Source organism: Cryptotermes secundus, unplaced genomic scaffold (assembly GCF_002891405.2).
Source record: "Cryptotermes secundus unplaced genomic scaffold, Csec_1.0 scaffold195, whole genome shotgun sequence".
NCBI lineage: Eukaryota > Metazoa > Arthropoda > Insecta > Blattodea > Kalotermitidae > Cryptotermes > Cryptotermes secundus.
Genome location: NW_019732859.1, coordinates 183541 through 205295, shown reverse-complemented (window position 1 = coordinate 205295; position 21755 = coordinate 183541). Strand labels below are relative to the sequence as shown.

The 21755-nt window shown below is 44.3% G+C and overlaps 1 protein-coding gene across 3 annotated transcripts in view; it reads right to left on the bottom strand.

The window, feature by feature from the left end:
* LOC111867788 (scavenger receptor class B member 1) overlaps positions 1 to 21755 on the bottom strand; it is a 103372-nt gene that overhangs the window by 62069 nt on the left and 19548 nt on the right. For all 3 annotated transcript variants that reach the window (XM_023857941.2, XM_023857939.1, XM_023857940.1), the window contains exon 2: positions 19035 to 20031. In XM_023857941.2, the coding sequence (XP_023713709.1) occupies positions 19035 to 19182 (148 nt within the window). In that variant the 5' untranslated portion in view covers positions 19183 to 20031. The remainder of the gene's footprint in view (positions 1 to 19034; positions 20032 to 21755) is intronic.

Below are 21755 nucleotides of genomic sequence, written 5' to 3'. Positions count from 1 at the left end.
AGAGTGAAATGAAAGAATGACCCATTCTTCGGGGTTAGACGCCTTCACCTTCGTGCCCATACAGAATTGCATGATGGGATTATTGAGGAATGGTGAATTGTAGGGATCTGTAAGGAGGTGGCCGTGGCCTAATCGAGGTTCTAGTTTAGAAGGCTGAGGAAGACGAAGAGAAACCTCAGTCAGGAGATTCCGTGTCTTGAGCTAGAGTCCAGACGAGCTTCTGTGAGATAAGAATGCACAGCGTCACCGCTCTGTGAATGAATGTTACGATTCATTGCGCATGACGCGGAAGGACTGAGGAAGAACCAGCGAAGAATCTGAATGTGCAGCCGCTCTCAACCGTGACACGCGACATGACTAGCCTCGATCAAACTGTTGCATGATGGAGCAGTTTAACAAGAGAAGACGTCCCTTGCTACGCATACCATCGGTAGCAGATACACGCGAAACAATAGAACTGAACGTAGCGCCTACACACAAAGCCCGACCCATTCTCCCGCAGAAGAGGAGCCTCCACTTGTCTAGGACACAATAAAAACTTGGTGATAAATATCGACGAGACCTGAAGACAAGAATGACTGTACTGGTGAGGACCGCCAGTCAGTGATAGTGAGTGACAGCCATTTGCGAGACTGTTAGAAGCCCTTCCGCCTGCGGCTCCGTCTGACTTAGTAGTGCAGGGAGTGGGAGTCGATGGCGATCGGTCCCTCTGCTCCGATGAGCACTTTGACGCTGCCCTACTTGGTGTTGACGCTGCTGAAGTTGCTAGGTCGTAGCTGGTTTCGGCTTGACCCGGCTCCACCGTTTCTTTCTTCAGTTGATATTATTGGGGGTTGCATTTCAGGATGGGATCTGACAGCATGGGCGCCAGCAAACAGCTAGATCCTGTTTACGGTTCATAGTAAAGGGGGGAAGGAGTGAGCATGTGAAAGCTGACGGTGGGTTTGACTAGACAGTGGAGATGAGTCTCTCTTCAGGTCGGATACGGGTCAGGCTCGGACAAGTGAGGGTGAAACACCTCTAACCAACACAATTCACTGTACCACCACAACACTTTATTGTTGTTCTTCTTAGGGACACTCGGCTGTACAAATTCTCACAATCAGATTTAGTTTCAGCTTACGGCAGCTGGTGTTGCACTTGCACAAATTGCACACGATAAGCTCGACTTACACTCGTCCGCTTATGGATTAAGCTAAATATCAATATGAGTCGTTATGAGGGAAAATTTGTACTTAGAATTGTCTTTTAGCGCGTGCGATGCGGAGTTTGCCTCCGCCAAGTTCTGAAGTTGATAGACGACTCAAATCTTAGACTGACCTCTCTGCCGACCCAGAGGTCCTAACTGAGCTGTATCTGCCTATTCTCCTCTCCTCCTAATTTCCCTGATAGGTCGATTCAAATAAGGAGAGTTGGCTTAATTTTGGTTCCGGCCAATGACAGATTATTTTTAAGGGAATTTCGCCCTAAAAGACCAAATGGCGAAATTGACAGCGATGCAACTTAGGAGGGGTCGCTATTGATCTCCTGGCACTCCCACTTTTGACTTACGGCTGGTAGAAACTGTCACTTCTCGAATTCTCAAAGTAGCTTGCCGCTGTAAGTCAAATTTTCAATTTGTAAAGAAACTCAGTGGGGTTTCTTGAAGTATCATTTTCTGCCCTTTTGGAAAATAACACCAGATGCTTGGACGCAAGGGCTAGCAGATGTCCTTGCCCGCGCAAGTTTGGTCTATCTGCTCATCTCCTGTTCCTTGTTTTTACAGTGTGTCTTAAACCTTTGTTTCTTCGTAATTCTTAGTATCTACTCTATCAGCTACTGAAATAAAAAGGGGGGGGGAGGATTTCAATGGTGCGGTTACAGTAAGGACATGTGTAGGGAAGCTGATGAATCTGCATTTTTGGGAGCAGTTACCAAGCGAGGGATGGTGAAGACGTAGAAGTCTGTGTGTGTGCTACAGTCAAGTGATTTGTAGAGTGTGTAGATCATTGAAACGGTTGTGATTGCCTGTAGTTACGAGTTATAATGGTCCAGTAAATTCCGTGTCTATTGATTGTCTGACAATAAAAATTATTCCATTAGATGCAAAAGTAAATGTAACCAAATTACATCTCTTTTTATAGCAGTGTCGTAACGGTGCTGCGTGACATTGTTGTACTGCAGTCCGTCAACAGAGTGCTGTACCCTTTGCTTCTGGTAGTAATTCTACCGGAATTTGGATCTGGCAACAATATTCTGTCATCAGCTCTCCTAATTTTCATTAAAATGCCTATCTAGAAGATCTTGACACCCGCATTTTGCATGTAATGATTGCAGTGTGAGCACACAAGTAACTAGCTCCGCAGTTCCATGCAGACGAACCGTTCTTGAGAAGCTAAGAGATCCTAAATTAGTCGAAAGAGAGCCTTGGGTGGAGACAGAAGGTTTTATTTCCGTGTTCATAGAATCCCTTCCGTGGGCCCTATCCTAAGTCAAAGTAATCCATCTACTAGTCTCCATCCTATCTCTTTGAAACCATTTTAATATTGAAGAAAGCAGTCTTTTGGGATTTGGCACCGTGTATATGTGGTGTTAACCGACGTTTCGGAGGAACGTATCGCCCCCATCTTCAGGGTAGAAGAAAAAGTATAAGAATTCTGCAAGCGACAACACCGTGAGAAACGGTAAAGCATACCAGCTGGTATATTTCCAGTCTGCTTTACCGTTTCTCACGGTGTTGTCGCTTGCAGAATTCTTATACTTTTTCTTCTACCCTGAAGATGGGGGCGATACGTTCCTCCGAAACGTCGGTTAACACCACATACACACGGTGCCAAATCCCAAAAGACTGCTTTCTTCATCGTCACCGCCGTGAAAGCCTCAAATCTTACATTTTAATATTATTCCCCAGTCTAGATGTAACCGGAATTTCAATTCCTGCAACCGAAATTCTGTACCCATTTCTGCTTCCTAACAGATTTTGCGTTCACTTCTCTTTGATACGAACGCCCAGATGAAGATCCTCTCGGAACTGCCGGTAGAGCCCGACGTGGTGGGGCGAGAAATGAACTGAAAGGAGCACAAACAGACGCGGTTGTGGCTACACCACAGGCACCGTCTCGGCATTTGCAAGGCGGTGGTAAGGAGAACCAAAACAAAATCCTAAGAAAAATAGCTTGAGTCCGGTCCAGATTCGAAGCTGTCACTTCCGGAATAAAAGCCAGAAGAAGCATGCCCACCTCGGCCACTTTTTCCGGTTCTGATAATGTCTGACGCAGAGTTAATTAACCAATTTGAAATGGCCCAAAGCGATTCGAGCAGTGGGAGCGGAACCAGTTCAAAGTCCGAGCCGCCCGACCTGCGTCTCAGCCGGTCCAGTTGCGTGTAGAAAGTGAACTTATGCACACGGATGACTGGAAAGCAGGAAAGTTGAGACCGTGCTGTTCTCCCAAGGACTTGGCCTCCCGGTTACACGGTCTCTCTCACCAGGGTCACTGTGACCAGTTGCTTATGTAACATCTAACTCGACATTCCTGATCTAAGCTGCACTGAGAGAAGCCACGTATCAGCAGTTACACATTAAAAAGCGAAGCAGAAAGGTTACGGAATCGTTGAGAATTCCTGAGAAACAGAAACAGAGCAGCAGAAGTGTATTGTCGCCATGCTGCTTCCATTCCCTGCAGACATGCAGGGAGAAGCGGAGGAAAGAAAGTGGCTGAAAGAAGAGCAGAGAGCAGAGAGAGGCAAAAGGAACAGGGCGAGGGGCATCTGCTCTGGGATTCTCTTCAGGGAATATCTGGATCATATCTTCCTCGCTTGGCTTGCTTTATTGTGTCTGCTTGTTGCTGGGTGTTCGCTGGGCTTGTTCTTCGAATCAAAAGAAGGAAACAAAAATTCCTTCGAAACATCGCTGAAAATCTGCCTGGTCACAAGGCATCTTATCCCAGGAAACATTACATCGTACTGCGGGAACCCCACGTTCAAAATAAATACTGAATTCTTGAAAACTGCTGACGGTACAACAATTAGGGATAAAACTAGAGATTACATTTTTGGAATATAGGTTGGAATTCAAAACGTGTTAATAGAGTTACAGTAGAAAGAACTGCAATAGCAAGAGCATGCCATAAGAACTGATAGGCAACCATTCCTACGCAATAGAACAGAGAGATTTTGCAAGAACCGAAAAGAAAATTTCGGGGATATAGAAACGGTATGGAAACTTTTCGTGTAACTACGCATGCACGGGGACATGGGGTCGCGTAGTTGGTTGAGGCAATGTGCTACAAGCCGGAAGGTGTCGTGCTCAAATCCCGATGAGTTCATTGGGTTTTCAATTGACATAACATTTGGAGGAGGCTGGAGAAAACTGCACAATGAGGAGCTTCATAACTTTTACTTTTCTCCAAGTATAATTAAAATGATCAAGTCAAGGAGAATGAGCTGAGCAGGGCATGTAGCACGAATGGGGGAGACGAGGAATGCATTGGTGGGATATTGGTGGGAAAGCCAGAAGGAAAGAGACCACTGGGAAGACCAAGGCGTAGGTGGGTGGACAATATTAAAATGGATCTTAGGGAGATAGGATGGGATGGCATTGATTGGATTGATCTGGCTCAGGATATGGACCAGTGGAGGGCTCTTGTGAACACGGTAATGAACCTTCGGGTTCCATAAAATGCTGGGAAATTCTTGAGTAGCTGCAGAATTGGCGGCTCCTCCAGAAGGGCTCAGCTCCATGAGTAAGTAGCTAAGTAAGTTGGGTGGGACTAAGTCCCTTGTACTGCGGCCACTTCTGGCCTACTGTACCAGCCCCAGATGATAGGTGAGGGTGATTGTGGAGCAATTGGTGGAATGAAGATTGGCAGGGGAAACCGAAGTACTCGGAGAAAACCTGCCCCAGCGCCACTTTGTCCACCACAAATCCCACTTGACCAGACCCGGGATCGAACCCGGGCCGCCGCGGTGGGAAGCCAGCAACTAACCGCTTGAGCTATGGCGCGGCCAAGACTTACTGTCTAACAGGCCGTCAGTCGCAATGTCACTTTGATTCTAATTACAGAAGTGTCTTGAGACGGCAGTTAGAGGAGCAGGAGGTTGGCGTGACATGGCAGCCAGCCTGCGAGGACGTGAGCCCGGGAGCAGAACAACGTCTGCTGTTGGAAGCCGTTACCAAGCAGCGCAGGGAAGACCACGACTGAGAACAATAGCCTGTGTGTGATAGTGATTTGTAAAGTGTAGTCACGATTTGTGTGTTAAAGTGTCCAGTAAGTCCGATTACCAACCCAAACTCCGCCTATAGTCACTCAATCATGTTACATCACTAATTTTACGAAATTAAGAATTTCGTCTGATTTTGTCCAGAGGTTTTCGAGTTTAAGCATGCGGAAAAGGAAGCAACTACCAGGCTCGTGTGCTCGTATTTCGTTCATATCGTGCACATAAAGCAGCAATGAATATTATCTCATGGTACACAAATCTTAAGAGTTACGAAATTGTCACCACAAGGTAAACTTCTTTCTTATATATTTTTTTGCTCTCCCAACGTTTGCAACCGAGAGGAATGCTTTCCTGTATCTGCGTTATTCAAAGCAAGTGGGCCTACTGAAATGAGCAAGCGAGCAAACCGCCGTCAAAATTACGTCCAAAATGTAATTACTTTAACAGAACTGAGACGAGAGACTAATGAACTGAATTCTTATACGCGATAACCGCGCTAATTTCGCTGTGTGTTCGTTTCTCTAAGTGCGAGACTGGTCTGCTTTTACCGGTTCTCACGGTCTCTTCGCTTGCGGATTTCTTATATTTTTCCTTCTACCCTGAAGATGGAGGCGATACGTTCCTCCGAAACGTCGGTTAACACCACATATACACGGTGCCAAATCCCAGAAAACTGCTTTCTTCATAGTCACCGCGGTCACCGCCGTGAAAGCCTCAAATCTTACAAAGGTAAAGTTGTCTCTGTGCTGAACTGATTAAGCTCCACGCCACGAGGGCGTAAGGGGAGTGACTGTGTACATCCATATTTTCTTGACCTCGGCACTTGATGGAGGTGAGTGGTCAGCTTCACTCCCCGGCCGCTTTACCCCAGGGGACAGAGCCCCCGGTACCAATTGGATATGAGGTTGGGTGGACCCTAGGGTCGATCTGGAAAACGTGGAGAAGACAAAATTCTTGACCCTACCGGAACCCGAACTCCAAACCCTCGATCGTCCAGCCCGTAGCTATCATCGGTAAATTTCTGTAACACAACTGGAGAGAAATCTGAGTCACTAAATGTTACTTTTCGGGAGAAGAATAAATATATTTTCATGTTTATGCAGTGCTGTACTTAAACCAGTATTGCACTTTGTCACAGAATAGTAAATATTGTAGCCTTCCTTTCCGATAACACAAATTTATATTCTCTTGCTTAATTATGAACCTCGCCTAAAAGTCCAAGGTGGATTGAAGACACGAGTCCACGTATTTTTACATTCTACATTAAATGGAGTTCAGTGGGCAGCTTCACGCCTAACGTTTTGCTGCGGAGAACACAGAAGTCTCTGCCCCTTCAGGAAATACCTGATCGCATCTCGCGGCAACAAATCACTGTCAGAGAAGTTTCTCTCAGAATTCTGAATTGCATTTGTACAGTTCTTAATTATGTAATCTGAATTCTGTAGAGTTCCTGGCTACAGATCCAGAGATCCCGGGTTCGATTCCCTGGGCTACCAGATTTTCTGAGAAGTATTGGCTCTGCAACGGGGTCCACTCAGCCTCGTGAGGACAATTGAGGAGCTGTTTCAAAGGAAAAGTAGCGGCTGCGGTCTAGAAAACTGAAATCAACGGCAGTGGGGATTCGTTGCGCTGACCACGCGACACCCTCTATCCGCAAAAGTTGGCACTAACTTCGCCATACCAGGAGGCCGCTGATTTGGTTTTATTTTCTGAAAGTGCGCGAGCCGGCCAAAGATAAAACTAATGATACAGGACAGTTTCTATGAGGAAGCAGAACTTTTATGTATTCCATCAGTTCCCTACACACCACATGAATATTTATGTAAGGGGGTTTACTTGCCAATATCCCGAAACCGACATTTTATAATGAGAATTTACACGAATGTAATAATGATAATTGAGTTCTTAAAAATTCCCACCAAAGAGTAAAATTTTCCTACATCGCAACATTCATACACACGCTTGGACGAAATTTTCATGACAAGACACAGTTAGGTCAACCACATATTGACAGATGGGAGACGAGAGTTCAAATGTATTCTATACCCAAGCTGTGATACTGAGCAGTAGCTGGTGGTTGCAGAACTTAGGGACAGACTGTCAGTAAGTAAACAAACAACAAGAAATACTGGGGATCCTTGACTGGACTCAGGCAAGCGAAGGGACTCATAACAGGACCCTCTGCTAAAAGAGCGAAGGAACTGTTGAAGTTAAACAGGAACCAGCTGTGATGGGTGGTGGGACTACTTACAGGACACTGTCACCTTAAAGGACACCTCTTCAAACTGGGACTAAGTGATAGTCCCACTGGTGAGAGGTGTCAAGAAGAAAATGAAACAGCCACACACGTCCTGTGTGAATGTGAGGCCTTAGCTTATTTAAGATTACGTCACTTTGGTCAGTACTTTATGGAACCAAGTGACTATTTCGACGCCCCCACGTACAAAATCCTGTGCTTCATTCGAAGCGTGGGGTTACTGATGGGATAATCGAAAGGGGAAGCACAACAGAACACTGTGGGCGTGGTACAAGGGCCAAGAAGGCCCACCCCTTATACGAGAATATCACGTACTCATTGCTGTCAAGGTGTCATTGTTTCCGTAGGGAAAATTTGAAATAAACTGACTTCGACTCCAACCCGTGCGGGTAAGAAAGAAGTCAGAGGTTATTCTCGGTTCTATCTCAAAGGAGAACATTTTCTCTGTTTCTTATTTTTAGTCTACTTCTCTTACTTTGAAAAAAAAAAGAAGCACGCTTATGAAGTCACTTTGCTGCATGTCTGTCGGTCGGTCTGTCTGAAACTCGGTATGTACGCATATCTGAGCCCATCTCAATGCGTACTTCATAAATCCCTCCCATCAGAGAGCGTCTCTGTATGTTCATCCTCATTACCGTTGATACACAACGGGTCAGTAAGCATGTTCCCGTGGCAACACATACACGCAACGACAGAAGAACTGTCGGACCCATATTTTACTTTGCGGTCCGTGTCATATCAAAAGAGTGTCTGTGGGCCTGTGTACTTCCGTATTGTTGCTACTCAACGGCTAGGGAAACACGTTACCACGGCAATGAAGAATTCTTGGACGTGTTGTTTGTATGTGGTCAGTGTCGTATCAAAGTAACGTAGTTGATTGGTTCTTGTCAGAAGTTCCTGTTTTCTAACACGCTCCGTTCGGAGAAGCGGAGTGGGACGAGTAAGGAAGATACGGCGCATGTGCGAGAAAACGATCGTTGCTTGTTGCGTCACCCGTAACCCGCGGACATGATTTCGGTAAGTGGGCTCTTATCTCTGGAATGCGACTGAGATTCGCTGCCTCTGGCTTGCTGTCCGCTGGGTATGTAAGTGTGCACACTGGCCTACATCCCCTTATAGCCTACTTTCCTTATTATGAAATAATAAAAGCAGAATTATGAAATCACCTTGAGCGCTGACATCTAGGGTACAACCTCCGGTGGCCCCGAGCACTAAGACCTTGAATGGGGCCATTATGTGTGTGTGTGTGTGTGTGTGTGTCCAGAAACATTTGAACACCTGAACCGAACTTTATGAAACTTCGTGTGTCATGCCACTTGAGGACGTCTCAGCGGTGTAATTCCTGAATCCCTTCCATCAGCTCAAACTGTACTTGCTTTACTCACTCAGACACACTAACACATCAACTGCCTTTTCTTCGGCCTTTTGCATGCAGTATACAATTTAGAGAGAAATTAAAGTAGGCGATTAGTTCTTCCCAGAACTTCTTGTAAATCTACTAGACAAAAAAGAATCCGCTACGTGGACTGCCAGAACCTGTCACACCCATCCAGTCCAGGTCTGTCTGAGGCTCCCAGAATTCTGCCAATTCTAACACAAGACTTCGATATACAGTAAGCTTGTTCACCCTTGTGCTGTGTATTTATTACAGTCTTCTTGGATGTGACGCCGTGTGGTCTGGTACATACCTAGATCTACTGACTTGTAGAGGATAATATGTATTACCTCCGTCTCTTTCCCTTGTCCCTAAATATCTAGACAGCAGCTTTCTCCGAAATGTTTGTACACCTATCTATGTACCAAGCTCTACGGCGTCACCACCAACGTAATAATCTTAATTCCTATCTCCATGAGATTATGCAATGACATAACGCCCAGAATTTTGCTTGCATATATTCTCACGGTTCGTGATTCATGCTAGTGATGCCGACGTTTCGGAGGCACATGCTGCCTCTATCTTCTGGGAAAGTGTGTGTATGGTATGTGAGTTTACAGGTTTTGGTCCAACAAAAATACGAAGGAAAGGTCAGGAGCGCGTGCTCCGTCACTGCTCTATACACACATCATGAAAAGCCAAACCATCGACCTGACGGAGCATTGAGAGTTGTGGAATGTACCGCCTACACGGCGTCACAATCCACTGTTATTATTAGTCATCGGGAACGTTTCCTCCATAGGCCTTTTTGATTCGGTAAATTGCTGCTGCCTTCGTCAGCACAGCCAATCTCGGTGCCAGATGCTCACTGTTAGAAAACTACAGAAAAGGACAGAAAAATAATGAAACTCCCAATCTTGGGTTCTGTGCGCGCGCATGTGTGTGTCGGGCCCTTGCTCCCGGGGCCCAGCGAACCAGCATCATATTATTCTGCCTCAGGAATCTTGGGCAGTGCAACTAACCCCCTGAGTCTGTTTCACTGAAATATTTACATTCATTCACCATATTCCAATCTGCCATGAAGATTGAGGCAGATTTTACTTCCGAAACATCCACAACACTACCCGCATCCACACGGTGCAAAGGCCCAGGAGCGGAATTAGTATCTTGAGACGTCAGCCATGCGAGTGACTGAGATTTCTAGCTCTTTAATATCAGTATACTGTCTAAGAATAGAGGTTTCAAAAACTGTATACGTTGCAGCCTCATTAAAATATTTAATAATTTTCACGCCCCCTTCCCGAACAAATGCAAACAGATTTAACACAACACTTAGCTATACTTTTTCATAATTTACTATGTATTATTCTCGCCACCTGTGAGCCGATTGTCTACAAAACGTGAGAGCCTCGACGTCTCACAAGCCTATGTGCCTCCACGGCTTGTTACAGGGATACCGTTACTTTACTTTAGTTGCTATGTATTATCCTGTGCATTTTGCATAAGGACGCTTCTCGCTCGGATTAGAGGGACGGATGTGGTTGCCTCGGAACACAGCTTATCGCACCGAGGTTTGAGTTTTGAAATGGTCGCTCTAAGGTCGTTTTCCAGGTTCATCAGACAGAGATACTTTGTTTTGATGGCTGCCAGAGCTGAAAATCCAGTATCGTAGAGGTAGGATGTTGCAGAAGGATGGAAAAATGTTCAGAAATTTCTTGCTGACGTGGAGGACTCCCCTCCAATTCCCATTTCAAAATTTTACGTTTCATTTCCTAGGCAACTGAACTATTCAAGAAATAATGGAATGTTTCTGTTTCAGTCAGTTTAGGAGGTTGGCTGCCCTGTCACTGTGACTAAATATCCGGTGTAGACCATCAAGGTACATTCCTTTCCTGGTATGAAGAGGTGTTTATAAATAATAAAACGGTGTTATGTGTGTATGTTTATATAAATATATGTTCAAGTTCTGATTAATTATCTCCCTGAAAGTATATCTTAAAAGACTCAGTGAGATAGTGCAGATGGTAGGCTTTAATCTGTGTACTATCCTGGACCGAGTAATGGCGAGTGCACGAAATTTTACAAACATGTGTTTCCTCTGTTCCACAACGAAATCGAAGTGCTTTCCCTCTGACCCCTGAAAGTGAACTATGTGTGAAGGAAGAATACACCACAACGCACATTTATTGATTTAAGGAAAGTAAGTGCATATAAGAATAGTGGGTGTGTAGTGAGGCAATGTGTCTTTGAGGTTATTCTTGCACTATTATTAATAATGTGGTGTGAGGTATGTACAGTGATTTGCACAAAATGTGTTTCTGTGGTTATATGGATAGAGAGTGAATTAGATTTTATGAGTGCATATTTGAAATTGCAGAAAACATTGTGTAGTTTTGGTTTGTACCCTCTAAATATTACACGTGTGAGTAGGTTGTTAGTCAGAATGATATACTTTTCTTGCATTAGTATAAGTACTTGTAAGAAGATGGTGCAAAGTGAATTTCTAGTTCCCATTGAAGAAGTTATTGTTTGAATTTATATCTTAGTTCTGTGTGACAGGGAGTGGTGGGTATGGCCACAATAATGACGAGTGTAAAGTGAAGTTTAAATTCTCTAGTGTGACGTTATATTTTTGTGTGCAATATATACAGTGATGTGCAGTGAGGGTTTGTAGTGTATTAAAAAAATGTTTAAGATTTCCATTCATCCACAATGGATTCAAAACTTTCCCCATTTATGTACATATCTTGTTTGCATGAAGAATTGTAGCTTATAACAAGGTGGTATGGTAAGTGAAACACAAGTTGTCATTGGTGTAATGCTGGCGGTCCTGTTAAATGACAGTGTAAAATGTGCACAGTGGTGTGTAGAGTATGTGTTATAGCATGAAGAATGATGGCAAGTGATTTGTAAGTTAGATGTGTATTTCGGTGTGATAGACAACGGACTGCATTATAGGGGCTTATATGTGGGAGCAGGTAGTGTACAGCATAAGGGTATTCTTTTGTTTCCATCTATTAATCTACTTAGAGAATCACATTGTTTACAGGAAAGCAAGTGTTGTTGCAGCTGACATTCTTGTAAGTGTATTTTATAGTTTAGTCTAGAACATATATAGTGATGTGTTCGTTTCTGGTTTTAATGCTTAGAAGAATGTTGAATGATATTTTCTTGGGTTCAGATCGTGACCAGTGATTTCCGTACCTAATATTTGAGCACTAGAATTGTGGAGTGGATACCCTTCATATAAAGTATATGTATATCCTTCACATTTTTCGAAAAACATAATAAAGTTAATAATAGGAACATTCGAAAAGAGAATATTTCGGGAACTGTTGGAAATTGTAAGAGTCAATGAAGATAATTGTGACATCATGCACTTAAGAGCGTTCTGAAATGTAAATATTTCGAAAAAAAAAAAGCATTTACGATCATTATAAATATCGTAATATATTCCAGGTTTCATAAATTACGTAGTGTGTTTAACAGAAAAATATTGTCTCACAGGCCTATGGGCCTCCACGGCCTGTTACAGGGATAGCTTTACCGTTCCTTAGCGTTCTCTCCAACTCTCCCCGCAATCTTGTTAGACTGCGCTTGCGGTATTCGCCCCTGTGTTAATTGCGTAGTGCACCATTTCGCTTAATAGATGTCAGCAGGTGTGACATAACAGTGCAGAGTAATGAACACGGGCTATTACTTGTCCTGTGAAGAGAACGCTGGGGTTTCCTGTGCAACGGCGTCTCTAGCAGTTAGTTCTGTGGCGGCGACTGGTTGTAAAGAGGTTACCCATCATACCGTTCCACGCCATATATTTTTAACGTTGTGTAATGAACCATAAATCAACAAATAAACAAAAATAGCAGCAGCAGTACACTTCAAGTACTAGTGATATTAAAGTGTTTAATTTATGGTTATTCTGAACAATGCAACACTCCAGACCTATTGTGGATGCTAATAATAACCAAGCTTAAGTAATTAACTGTTAAATATCTGCTTTACTGTTCAATAGGGATTCTCGTGTTTTAAAATTGGTATATTTCTTGTTCTTACGTTCAGGTAATGTTTTTATTTATGAAAGTGTGTGCAAGGTATTTCCCCTCATTGCGTGATTACTACATTCATTATGAAGTAAGCATGGAATAACAAAAAGCGATGAAAATACCGGTTCGGGTGTGAAGAAACAAGCATGAGGAGGTGAAAGGAAGGCTAACAAGAAACAACGTTATACAAATATTTGGTTGAATGAATGTGGCCATAAAAATGTTGCAATTACGAATGAATGAAATATTTTACACATCAGTTACTTAGAGTTACAAAATTTCGTAAGACGGCGTACTTAATAAAATTGATTGAAGTGTCCTGAGATCTAATCCATGATTGTTGGCAACTTTAAGAATTATGTCGTGAACGATCTCAGATTTGTTTGTTTGTCCATATTCATTCTGATAATACAGAACTTCTATTACACAAGAGTACTGTCTCTTGCCTTGTAATTCGAATTAATTTTCACGGACGTTTTGAAGGAATATACTATCTACATTTTCAGCAAGCATGAAGAATGTGGCAGCTGTCAAGGCAGTATATTCCTCCGAAACGTCCATGAAATTATACCGCACTACAGAGCACTGAATCCTGTCAAAACAATTTTCCAGGATACAAACTGTGCAAAAATATTATAACCGCATTCGGGTAACGTCCCGCTTCAATCTGCCTGTCATGTAGTGAGGTAAAGTTTCTACGTATAGGACCGCCTGGCGGCAGTGGGAGTCGGCTTCAGTCGGCATTGCAGGTTCCAACTTTGTCGCAAATGTATTTCCGTTGTTCCTGTCACACTTGTTCAGTCTCATTCTTGTTCTACATGCATGGGCTGGGCCACAGCCTGGTCCAGTTTCTGAGGGATGCATCTTTCTCGTGGTCTACCCCATTGCATATGCACTGAACCTAGATGTAGGTAGCATGTTCAGGGAAACCGCGCTGCAGTCAATAGAAGTGGACAAGTTGGAGACGTTATCTGTGGAAAGTGGGCTAGAGGTGCCCGTTAGTTGTATTTGAGATCACTTAAATACTTTCCAGCTGTGTAGCTATGAAAGAGAACGCGGAAATAAGTGCAGTTGTTGGAGTTTATGAAGCGTCTGTCGGTATCTGCAGTGCACGCCTCTCAACCACTGACTGTTAATTCTTAGATATATGACTGAGAAATGTATCTCTATTGAAAAGTAGCATCTTCTGGGATATACCGCCGTGTAGTCCGTTGAAAGACATTTCGGAGGAACATGTCACCTCCATCTTCAGGGTCGAAGAATAAGTCGAACAAGATACCAGCACGAAAGCAGATAAGCAAAAAAATAAAATAAATGGACGTAAAACGTTCTATACTTGTGTCACAGAGGTGACTAGTTGGTATTTCAGTCGGGTAATAGGGTATTGTGACTGAAGTTTATCGTGGATTTCCTCAGTCTCTCCATAGCAATGCCAAAATAGTACTTCGATTAGGCCACGATAGTGGCCCCCTAATTGTTTCCGATTCATTTTCCACCAACCCTCCTACCCTTCGGGGCTAAATTATCTCTGAGGCGTGACACACCCTCACATGAAGCACAGGAAATCAGAATATTCGTTGAATTGAGGCCCAGTTCGGGGCTGCACATAGCACAAAGGCCTGTAAATTCTCCTGGGGATTTTCCACTTTGATACCGCTGAGACTCCCTCCCCCTCCCCGTTCTCACTTCCGACTTCCGAGCACAGGCTGTCTTGTGGGCTGTCTGCCTGGTCTTGGTCTAATCGAGGCACATGAACCTCATTCAGTACAGCCGTCTTCCTGGCTGAGATTCGAACCGAGCACATTCCGAATACGAGACTAGGGCCTTATTGCCTCCCAACCCATTATCAGTCACAGTAGTACAAAGTTTTACATTACTGGCTTCTACAAGGTGACGCCATGTATACTGGGAGATCGCTACCGACGTTTCGGACGAACGTGCAACTTCCTCATTTAGGGTCCACCCTGAAAATGGAGGAAGTGTGTTCTTTCGAAACGTCTGTAAGTATCAGCAGACTACACGGTGTCATAGCGTTGTATTTATTGCATTGAGAATCTCCAGCACAAGAATTATTTTCTTTTGCGAAACAATATTTATTAGTTCTCACTGGCCCAAGCCTTAAGACAAGCAGCTCTCTCTCTTACGAACGAGTGGCCGAAGTAATGTGAATAACACTGTGACGATGACTGTCAATTATCCTCTTTTATCTGAGGCTCGGCTGTATCTCCGTCCTGACTCATTTCGGTCTAATCGATAAACCTCTTCCATATCTCCAGATATCTGAGCCATCAAAAGGCAAACAGTTGAGTTATTTAGTTAAGCACTATGCCATGAAGACAGAGAGGATTGGAGGTATAGCTCCACCTTTCTTGACCTCGACACTAGATGGAGGTGAGGCCCCTGTATCCTCTGGAGAGGAGCTTGGGTGAGCCCCAGAGTCGGTCTGTACGACGTCGAGAGGAGAAAAATATTGAATTGACGGGAATCGACTGAGGTCTCCCGACTCCAGAGGCAGGATATATAAAACACAACATAAGTCACCTGCAGGTGTTCTGGCAGAAATTTGGGACGCCAAATGCATGAGACCTTGTACCTGTGGCCACGAATAACATAAAGGCCAGACTGCATACAACACGACGACGAATGAAGTCCAAAAAGTCAGTCATTGCAAATAACTGAAAGATTTACCTACATGCAGTCCGCCATGTTAGCAAGGCTAGTGAGAGAATTTTATTTGTAAACACAAGGCTCAAAATCAAACTTGTAAAGGTAACGTTTATTTATTTTTTTTAGAATAAAAACGAATGTTTAACCTGTAGAACTTCTTTCAATCAGATTGTAAGGTTAGGCTTTTGGTATTGTTTCTACAATAAGACTTCTATGGTTGGTAGCATTAGCGTGGCTGGCAACATTGCGATATCATTTAGAAGTATCCCACCGATACACAAGTAACTAGATGATGGTCATATCCCATCAGACACAGGTATTTTGGGTTTGTCGATTTATAATTTAGGCACTAGAGAAAGCGTACTTAATCACGTAATAACATTCTCACTGTTTGCCATGTGCCTTTCATACACACACTCGCACAGTGTAAACACCTGCCTCATTTTCACTTTCACGCTTACTAATAGAGCAGGTTGTAAAGAGAACCGGATGTTCAGTTGTGACAAATCTCGATTCTATTTCCGTAAGAACTGTAACAAATATTATCCTATCTTCTGTTCCTGTAGGTCGACTTCATTCAGGCTTTCCAGAGCAGTTACCTCATTTTAACGAGTCTACTCAGCTAACAGCCGCCATGACCGAGTGACGTAACGTGTGTCAATAAGTGACATCTTACAATCAGTGTGTAAACTATTGGGTAAAGCAATGCCTTGGAGCTGTGACACAAGTTCAAACCGTCTGAGGCTTCCCTCTGTCTACATGCCACGTATCACAGCGGCCTCCCTAGGATCACTTGGATCGAATCCCGGTTGGTTATTTGGGACATTTGTGTAATTATTGTTCTTTCCCATAATTAAGCACTACGTCATGAAGATGCAAAGGAAGTGGGGTTATAGTTTATACGCATGCTTAACCTCGACATTAGAAAGAGGCGAAGTGTCAGCTTCACGCCCCGGCAGATTTACTGCGGAACAAATACACCAGGGCAGAGGAAATAATCAAATATTCAAGAATCCAGCGAGAGAAGCAACGGAAAGTAACACTGGCCTAACTCATTCAACAATGGCTCTACAGCCCTTTGTTGGGCTCAGACCTGTTCTTCTGTTTCGTAATCCTGTACGCAGTAAGCAGGACTCCTAGGACGGGGATCAGCCCATCGTAGGGCCGCCAATTACACACAGAACAACACAAACACGATTATACGCGGACAGACATACATGCCTCGAGTGGCATTCGAACCCTCGGCCCCAATGATTGAAGGGGCGGCCACCGTTGCGGGCACTCACCAAACTCACCCAAATAAGTTTGTACGAACCTTCATAAAGACAGCACCCTGGACGTAAGGTTGGGGGAAATGGAAAGGAGAAGTATATTCCTCCTCTGCCGAAAATCGAAAACCAATTCTTCGGCCTCCAGCTCGTAGCCTACTCGTTATACCAACATATATATGTACAGTGAGTGTTGTTCTAACACTTTCGCACCTTTACTTCCTTCTCTCCTTTCTGCAGTTCTCTTATCATTAACCTCTGTAAAGTTGGGGCCACAACAGCGACCGCCGACGGCCCCCGATTGGGACTACATAGGCTCGCTCTCAAGTTCAGGGAGGCGAGTTATGAACCAATTCAGTTGATAATGTGACTTTACATGAGAAGTTTCACTGGACCTTATAAAATGACTCCCATATTTGATTCCAGAATCCAATGATGTCCTTTGGGATGTGATACCGTCTAGCCAGGTAGAAGTTTGACGACGTTTCGGATGAACGTGCTGCCTGCATGATACGGACAGGTCTGCAGGGTGAGGAAGAGCGAACCAGCAGAAGTAAGGAGGGCCGCGCCATAGCTCAAGATGTTAGTCGCTGCCTTCGTCTGGTCAAGTGGGATTTATGGTGGACAAAGTGGCGCTGGGGCAGGTTTTCTCCGAGTACTTTATTCCACCAATTGCTCCACAGTCACCCTCACCTATCATCTGGGGCTGGTACAATAGGCCAGAAGTGGCCGCAGCACAAGGGACTTAGTCCCACCCCACTAGCAATAAAGAAAACAGAAGGAAGGAGAGCTCTACTGCCATGAAAATGGACGCAGAATGTCAATCATGCACGTCTGTAAGCTTTTGCGCCTGCGCCATGCTGCATCCTAGAAGGCGAGAATATTCGTAGTGGCCCCCGTGAGGACGTACACGCCTCAGTCTGCAGCGGATCCCCTGAAACCAGTGGCAGCAGCCGAAACGCGAGTGTAGGACAGAGGCCAAGGCGGCCAAAGCAAACTTCTAATATCCCTTCGGCATAGGGAAACTGTGATAACATTCCTCGTTATGTTTGGAGCGCCACCTCAAAAATCTGATTGCAAGATAATTTCCGGTTACCGTTTTGTTTTAATCAAGAACCCTGAGGTTTTCTTCAGCCCTCCCAAGCAACTGTGGCACGTCGCGACATATCTGTAATCGACGGTGATGAGAATCTCAGATCGTTAAGAAGAGATTTACTTCGCACGAGCCCAGTCTGGATACATGGCTACTTTTCACGAAAGCGACCCTATTTGACTTTCTTTGTGGTTCTTTTCTAATTGTGGGGTGAATGTTGACTTGAATAGGATTTGTAAGAAAGCGATCGTGGCCTGTCTTCCGGTATTTGCTTTGACTGACTGACTGAAGAAGAACCAGAGAAATCCCCAACCAGTGTGCCCCAGCCGAGCACCTCCTGAAGACGAGTCTCGAATTTTGCCGCTGTATCACTCTGATCCGTATTTACTCCAGAAGCAGAGAACCTGTTCCTTTAGTTACGAACCTGACTGACCTTATGTTTTCTTTCGAGTTTTAACACTCTTAAGGCGCGTCCACACTACTTCAGTTGCTCGCCAGGCTTCGGCGCGTGAGGATCCGTATATTTACTCGTAGTGTGTATAGGCTGTAGTCGTATTTTAATTTACTGGCTATAGTTTTTAAATTAAAAATTAAAAATTTGTCTCGTGACTTGTCTTATCGTCCACATTACTCGCGAGCATAGCGAGTCACACGAGCACATGTAAAGGCCTACAAGCTTCAGTAACTGAAGAAAGAATACAACTTTCCCCAGCCCCAGAATGTGTTTATATGTTTCTTATGGTTCTCGCAGTAAACAGCGCTTGTTTCCATACAGAGCGTGAACCGGTTGCTCTTACTAACGGAAACGTGGCGTGGTGCCCCTGGAATGGAAACTGAACTTGTAAAAGAAGTTCGGGTAAATTACAGGCCCTCAAATATAGGTTGGCAGGAGTGAAACTTGCAGTGGAAGCTTCTACTGCTGACAACATACACAAAATTCTGTTCTCGAAATCAGTAAGTCACGATTAATTCGAAAGTCCCAAATCCTGCATTTTCCTGTACATCTACCCCGATCTGCTGACCTCTCAGAACCTCCAGACTAAAAAACAGCAACTGAATTATGCAAATCAAATACGAAAATTTTCAGACGTGGCAAGACACACGCTGTCAGTTCTCCACTGCAATCACTTACCGTGGTTGACTTTCCCTTGCTCAGATATAAGCATCTGGACTGCTGAAGTTCCCTCGGGACTGGCAGGAGTCTTCCTCCATGGTTTCACGCCGAAAAGTCTGTTCTTGGCGGACTGCCCCACCTTCAGATACTGTTTATGGAGCCCCATATTCAGTCCCCAGGCCTGCTTCGTAGGTTAATAAGATTTCAACATGATTTCAGTCCTGTTAGATCACTGCAAACCCTTCTAACCACTACTAAACAGATTGTCGTTGTGTTTATGTCAGTAGTTGTGATATTTCCGGTTGTCCTGTTGCGATCTGATTTCCAAGATTAACAAATGAAGATTGTGCACTATACTCAACTTACACACAACATGATCTGTTTTCTTTAAATGTTTATGATGTTTTGCTATGACACTGACTGTTCCATCACAGTATTTTGTTTAATGCGATCCGCCATGAGGGATCGGATTTGTCTTGCAGAACTGCAAAGTGCCTGATTCACCCAGCAACCACACGAAAATGCAGATACGTGTAACGTTAAAACCACAGAATGTCAGTAAATTTTATAAACAACGTTACACGAAAATGAATCCTTCCTATATCGAATATGACACTTATTCGAGATAGATAAACTTTCTTTGTAGATGATACACTTGTGAGAACCATTTGACTCCACTTCAGATATCTGCATTAAACAGCGTGACTGGCAAGAAACTTTAATTTCGCTAATATTTTGCACTTTGTCCAAGCTACAAGTTGTAACACACGATATTAAACTTCCAATAAACTAATCAATTTATTTTGTTTCCTTCAGTGTTTTAGGTTACGTAAGTTTGCCTTGTGTATTCTTCAAGCACAATATAACAAAAAATGTCTCGTGAATTCATTCAAATTTTCGTGTTTACTTGCACTGACACTCAGATATCTTGTTTCGCTTCGGCCGCTATGGTAACTGGAGGTCGCAGTTGCGATGTTGAGCTGTCTTGTTGACCGGGGCTACCACCGACATGAGTCTGAAACAGAGAGTGGATCACTTGAGACCACACACCACTTACTCCCCCCTCCATTTTTTTTAGAGTTTGGATCACTGCATGAGTGCCGGCAATAAGTAGGCCAAATGTCTTCCATATCTCCCTGCCCCTCCCCCAACAACGTTACGTTCCCACCTGCCTCCCCCGTCTTACTTGCGGAACGCAGTGACACACTGCAGTTATTTATACTAATCTGAATATTGTTGTTTGGTCAGAGACAGCGGGACATTCCGAAACGTAGTGCCCTACACAACCATCACATATCATGGTCATACAACATCACTTCTTACATAATTTTTGTGAGAGGATAATATTAAAACGGATCTGAAGAAGAGAGATTATGAGGATATGGGCTGGATTGATGTGGCCAGGATAGAGACAAGCGATGGCCCTTTGTGGATATGGTAATGGAGAACTTTGTCTGACTGGTGAACTGAGCTAACATTTGGTCACCTGAGTGTGCTGTGTCCATCAGCATTTGGATGTGAGGTTAGGGAACCAGCGGTGGGACAGACCCCGCTCTGATAGCTCACAATTGCAAGCCTGTGGGGACAGTACGACGCATTACCTCATTTCGCACAAAATTTGAGACGATTTGCCTATGCACATTGAATTTTCGGTTTCTTGCTTTAGCTCCTTGGGGTGCGGTGAGACTGACTTGGTTGCCCCAATTTTCTTTCTCATAACTCTCCGGCACGGCCCGCCAGACAACACCGTTCATTCCCCTATGCGTATCCGTTGCCGCGGGGACGTGTTTACTGAACCGTTCCCTAGCAGCGGCCGTCTATTCTTGCTTATTAAGAATCTTCTGCCTAGCAAAGGACATCGCTCCGTTGTCTGTTTCTCGGCCGTTGCCTATAAACGAACGTTGTTTCAGAGCTGTTCACTAGCAACGTCCGTCTCACTGGCTTCACAGTTTCTCTGTTGAGCAAATAAGACTCAATGCCTATTACCTAAAACATTTTTCTGTAAATCTGAGGTATAAATATTCTGTATTTAACGGAAACGGTGTTCTTTAGATATTTTGAAATTGTATAGCATATTAGTTACATAAGGCTCAATTTAAAAATACTCAAACCTGGAAAATAACTCGGTAACCGAGTTGCCGACCAACCAAGTATCGGAAACTTTTCTTTTAAATTCGCTTAGTGGGGGGTGGGGGGTGGAGTCCAACCGGGTCCACTCGGTACGGCGGCCACTGATTGGCCTATTGTAGCCTGCCCCGGGTGATTATGATGACGGAGAATTTGGTGGAATGAAGATTGGCAGGGCAAACCGAAGTACTCGGAGAAACCTGCCCCAGCGCCACTTTGTCGATCACAAATCCCACTTGACCAGACCCGGGATCGAACCCGGGCCGCCGCCGTGGGAAGCCAGCGACTAACCGCTTGAGCTATGGCGCGGCCTGCCGGTAACTTACCCACCACTCAATCAGTCAATCACGTGACGTTTGGGGAGGGACTGCGGTACCATCCCCTGGCGACAGATGAGCAGAAAAAGACAGAGGCTTCAGATGTTTGGCAGGGTCCGTGGAAGGACCTTTGCAATTATTGTAATGTGGGACTGTGGATTCTTTCATCCGTGACCGTTGATGAAAACGGGAGTTACAACGGCTTAAGAGACTGTTAAATAAACAGCGCTGTGGAATTAAGTTGTGGGTGTTCACCCCAATTCCAAGCCCTGCTACCCAGTAGAACCCCCCCCCC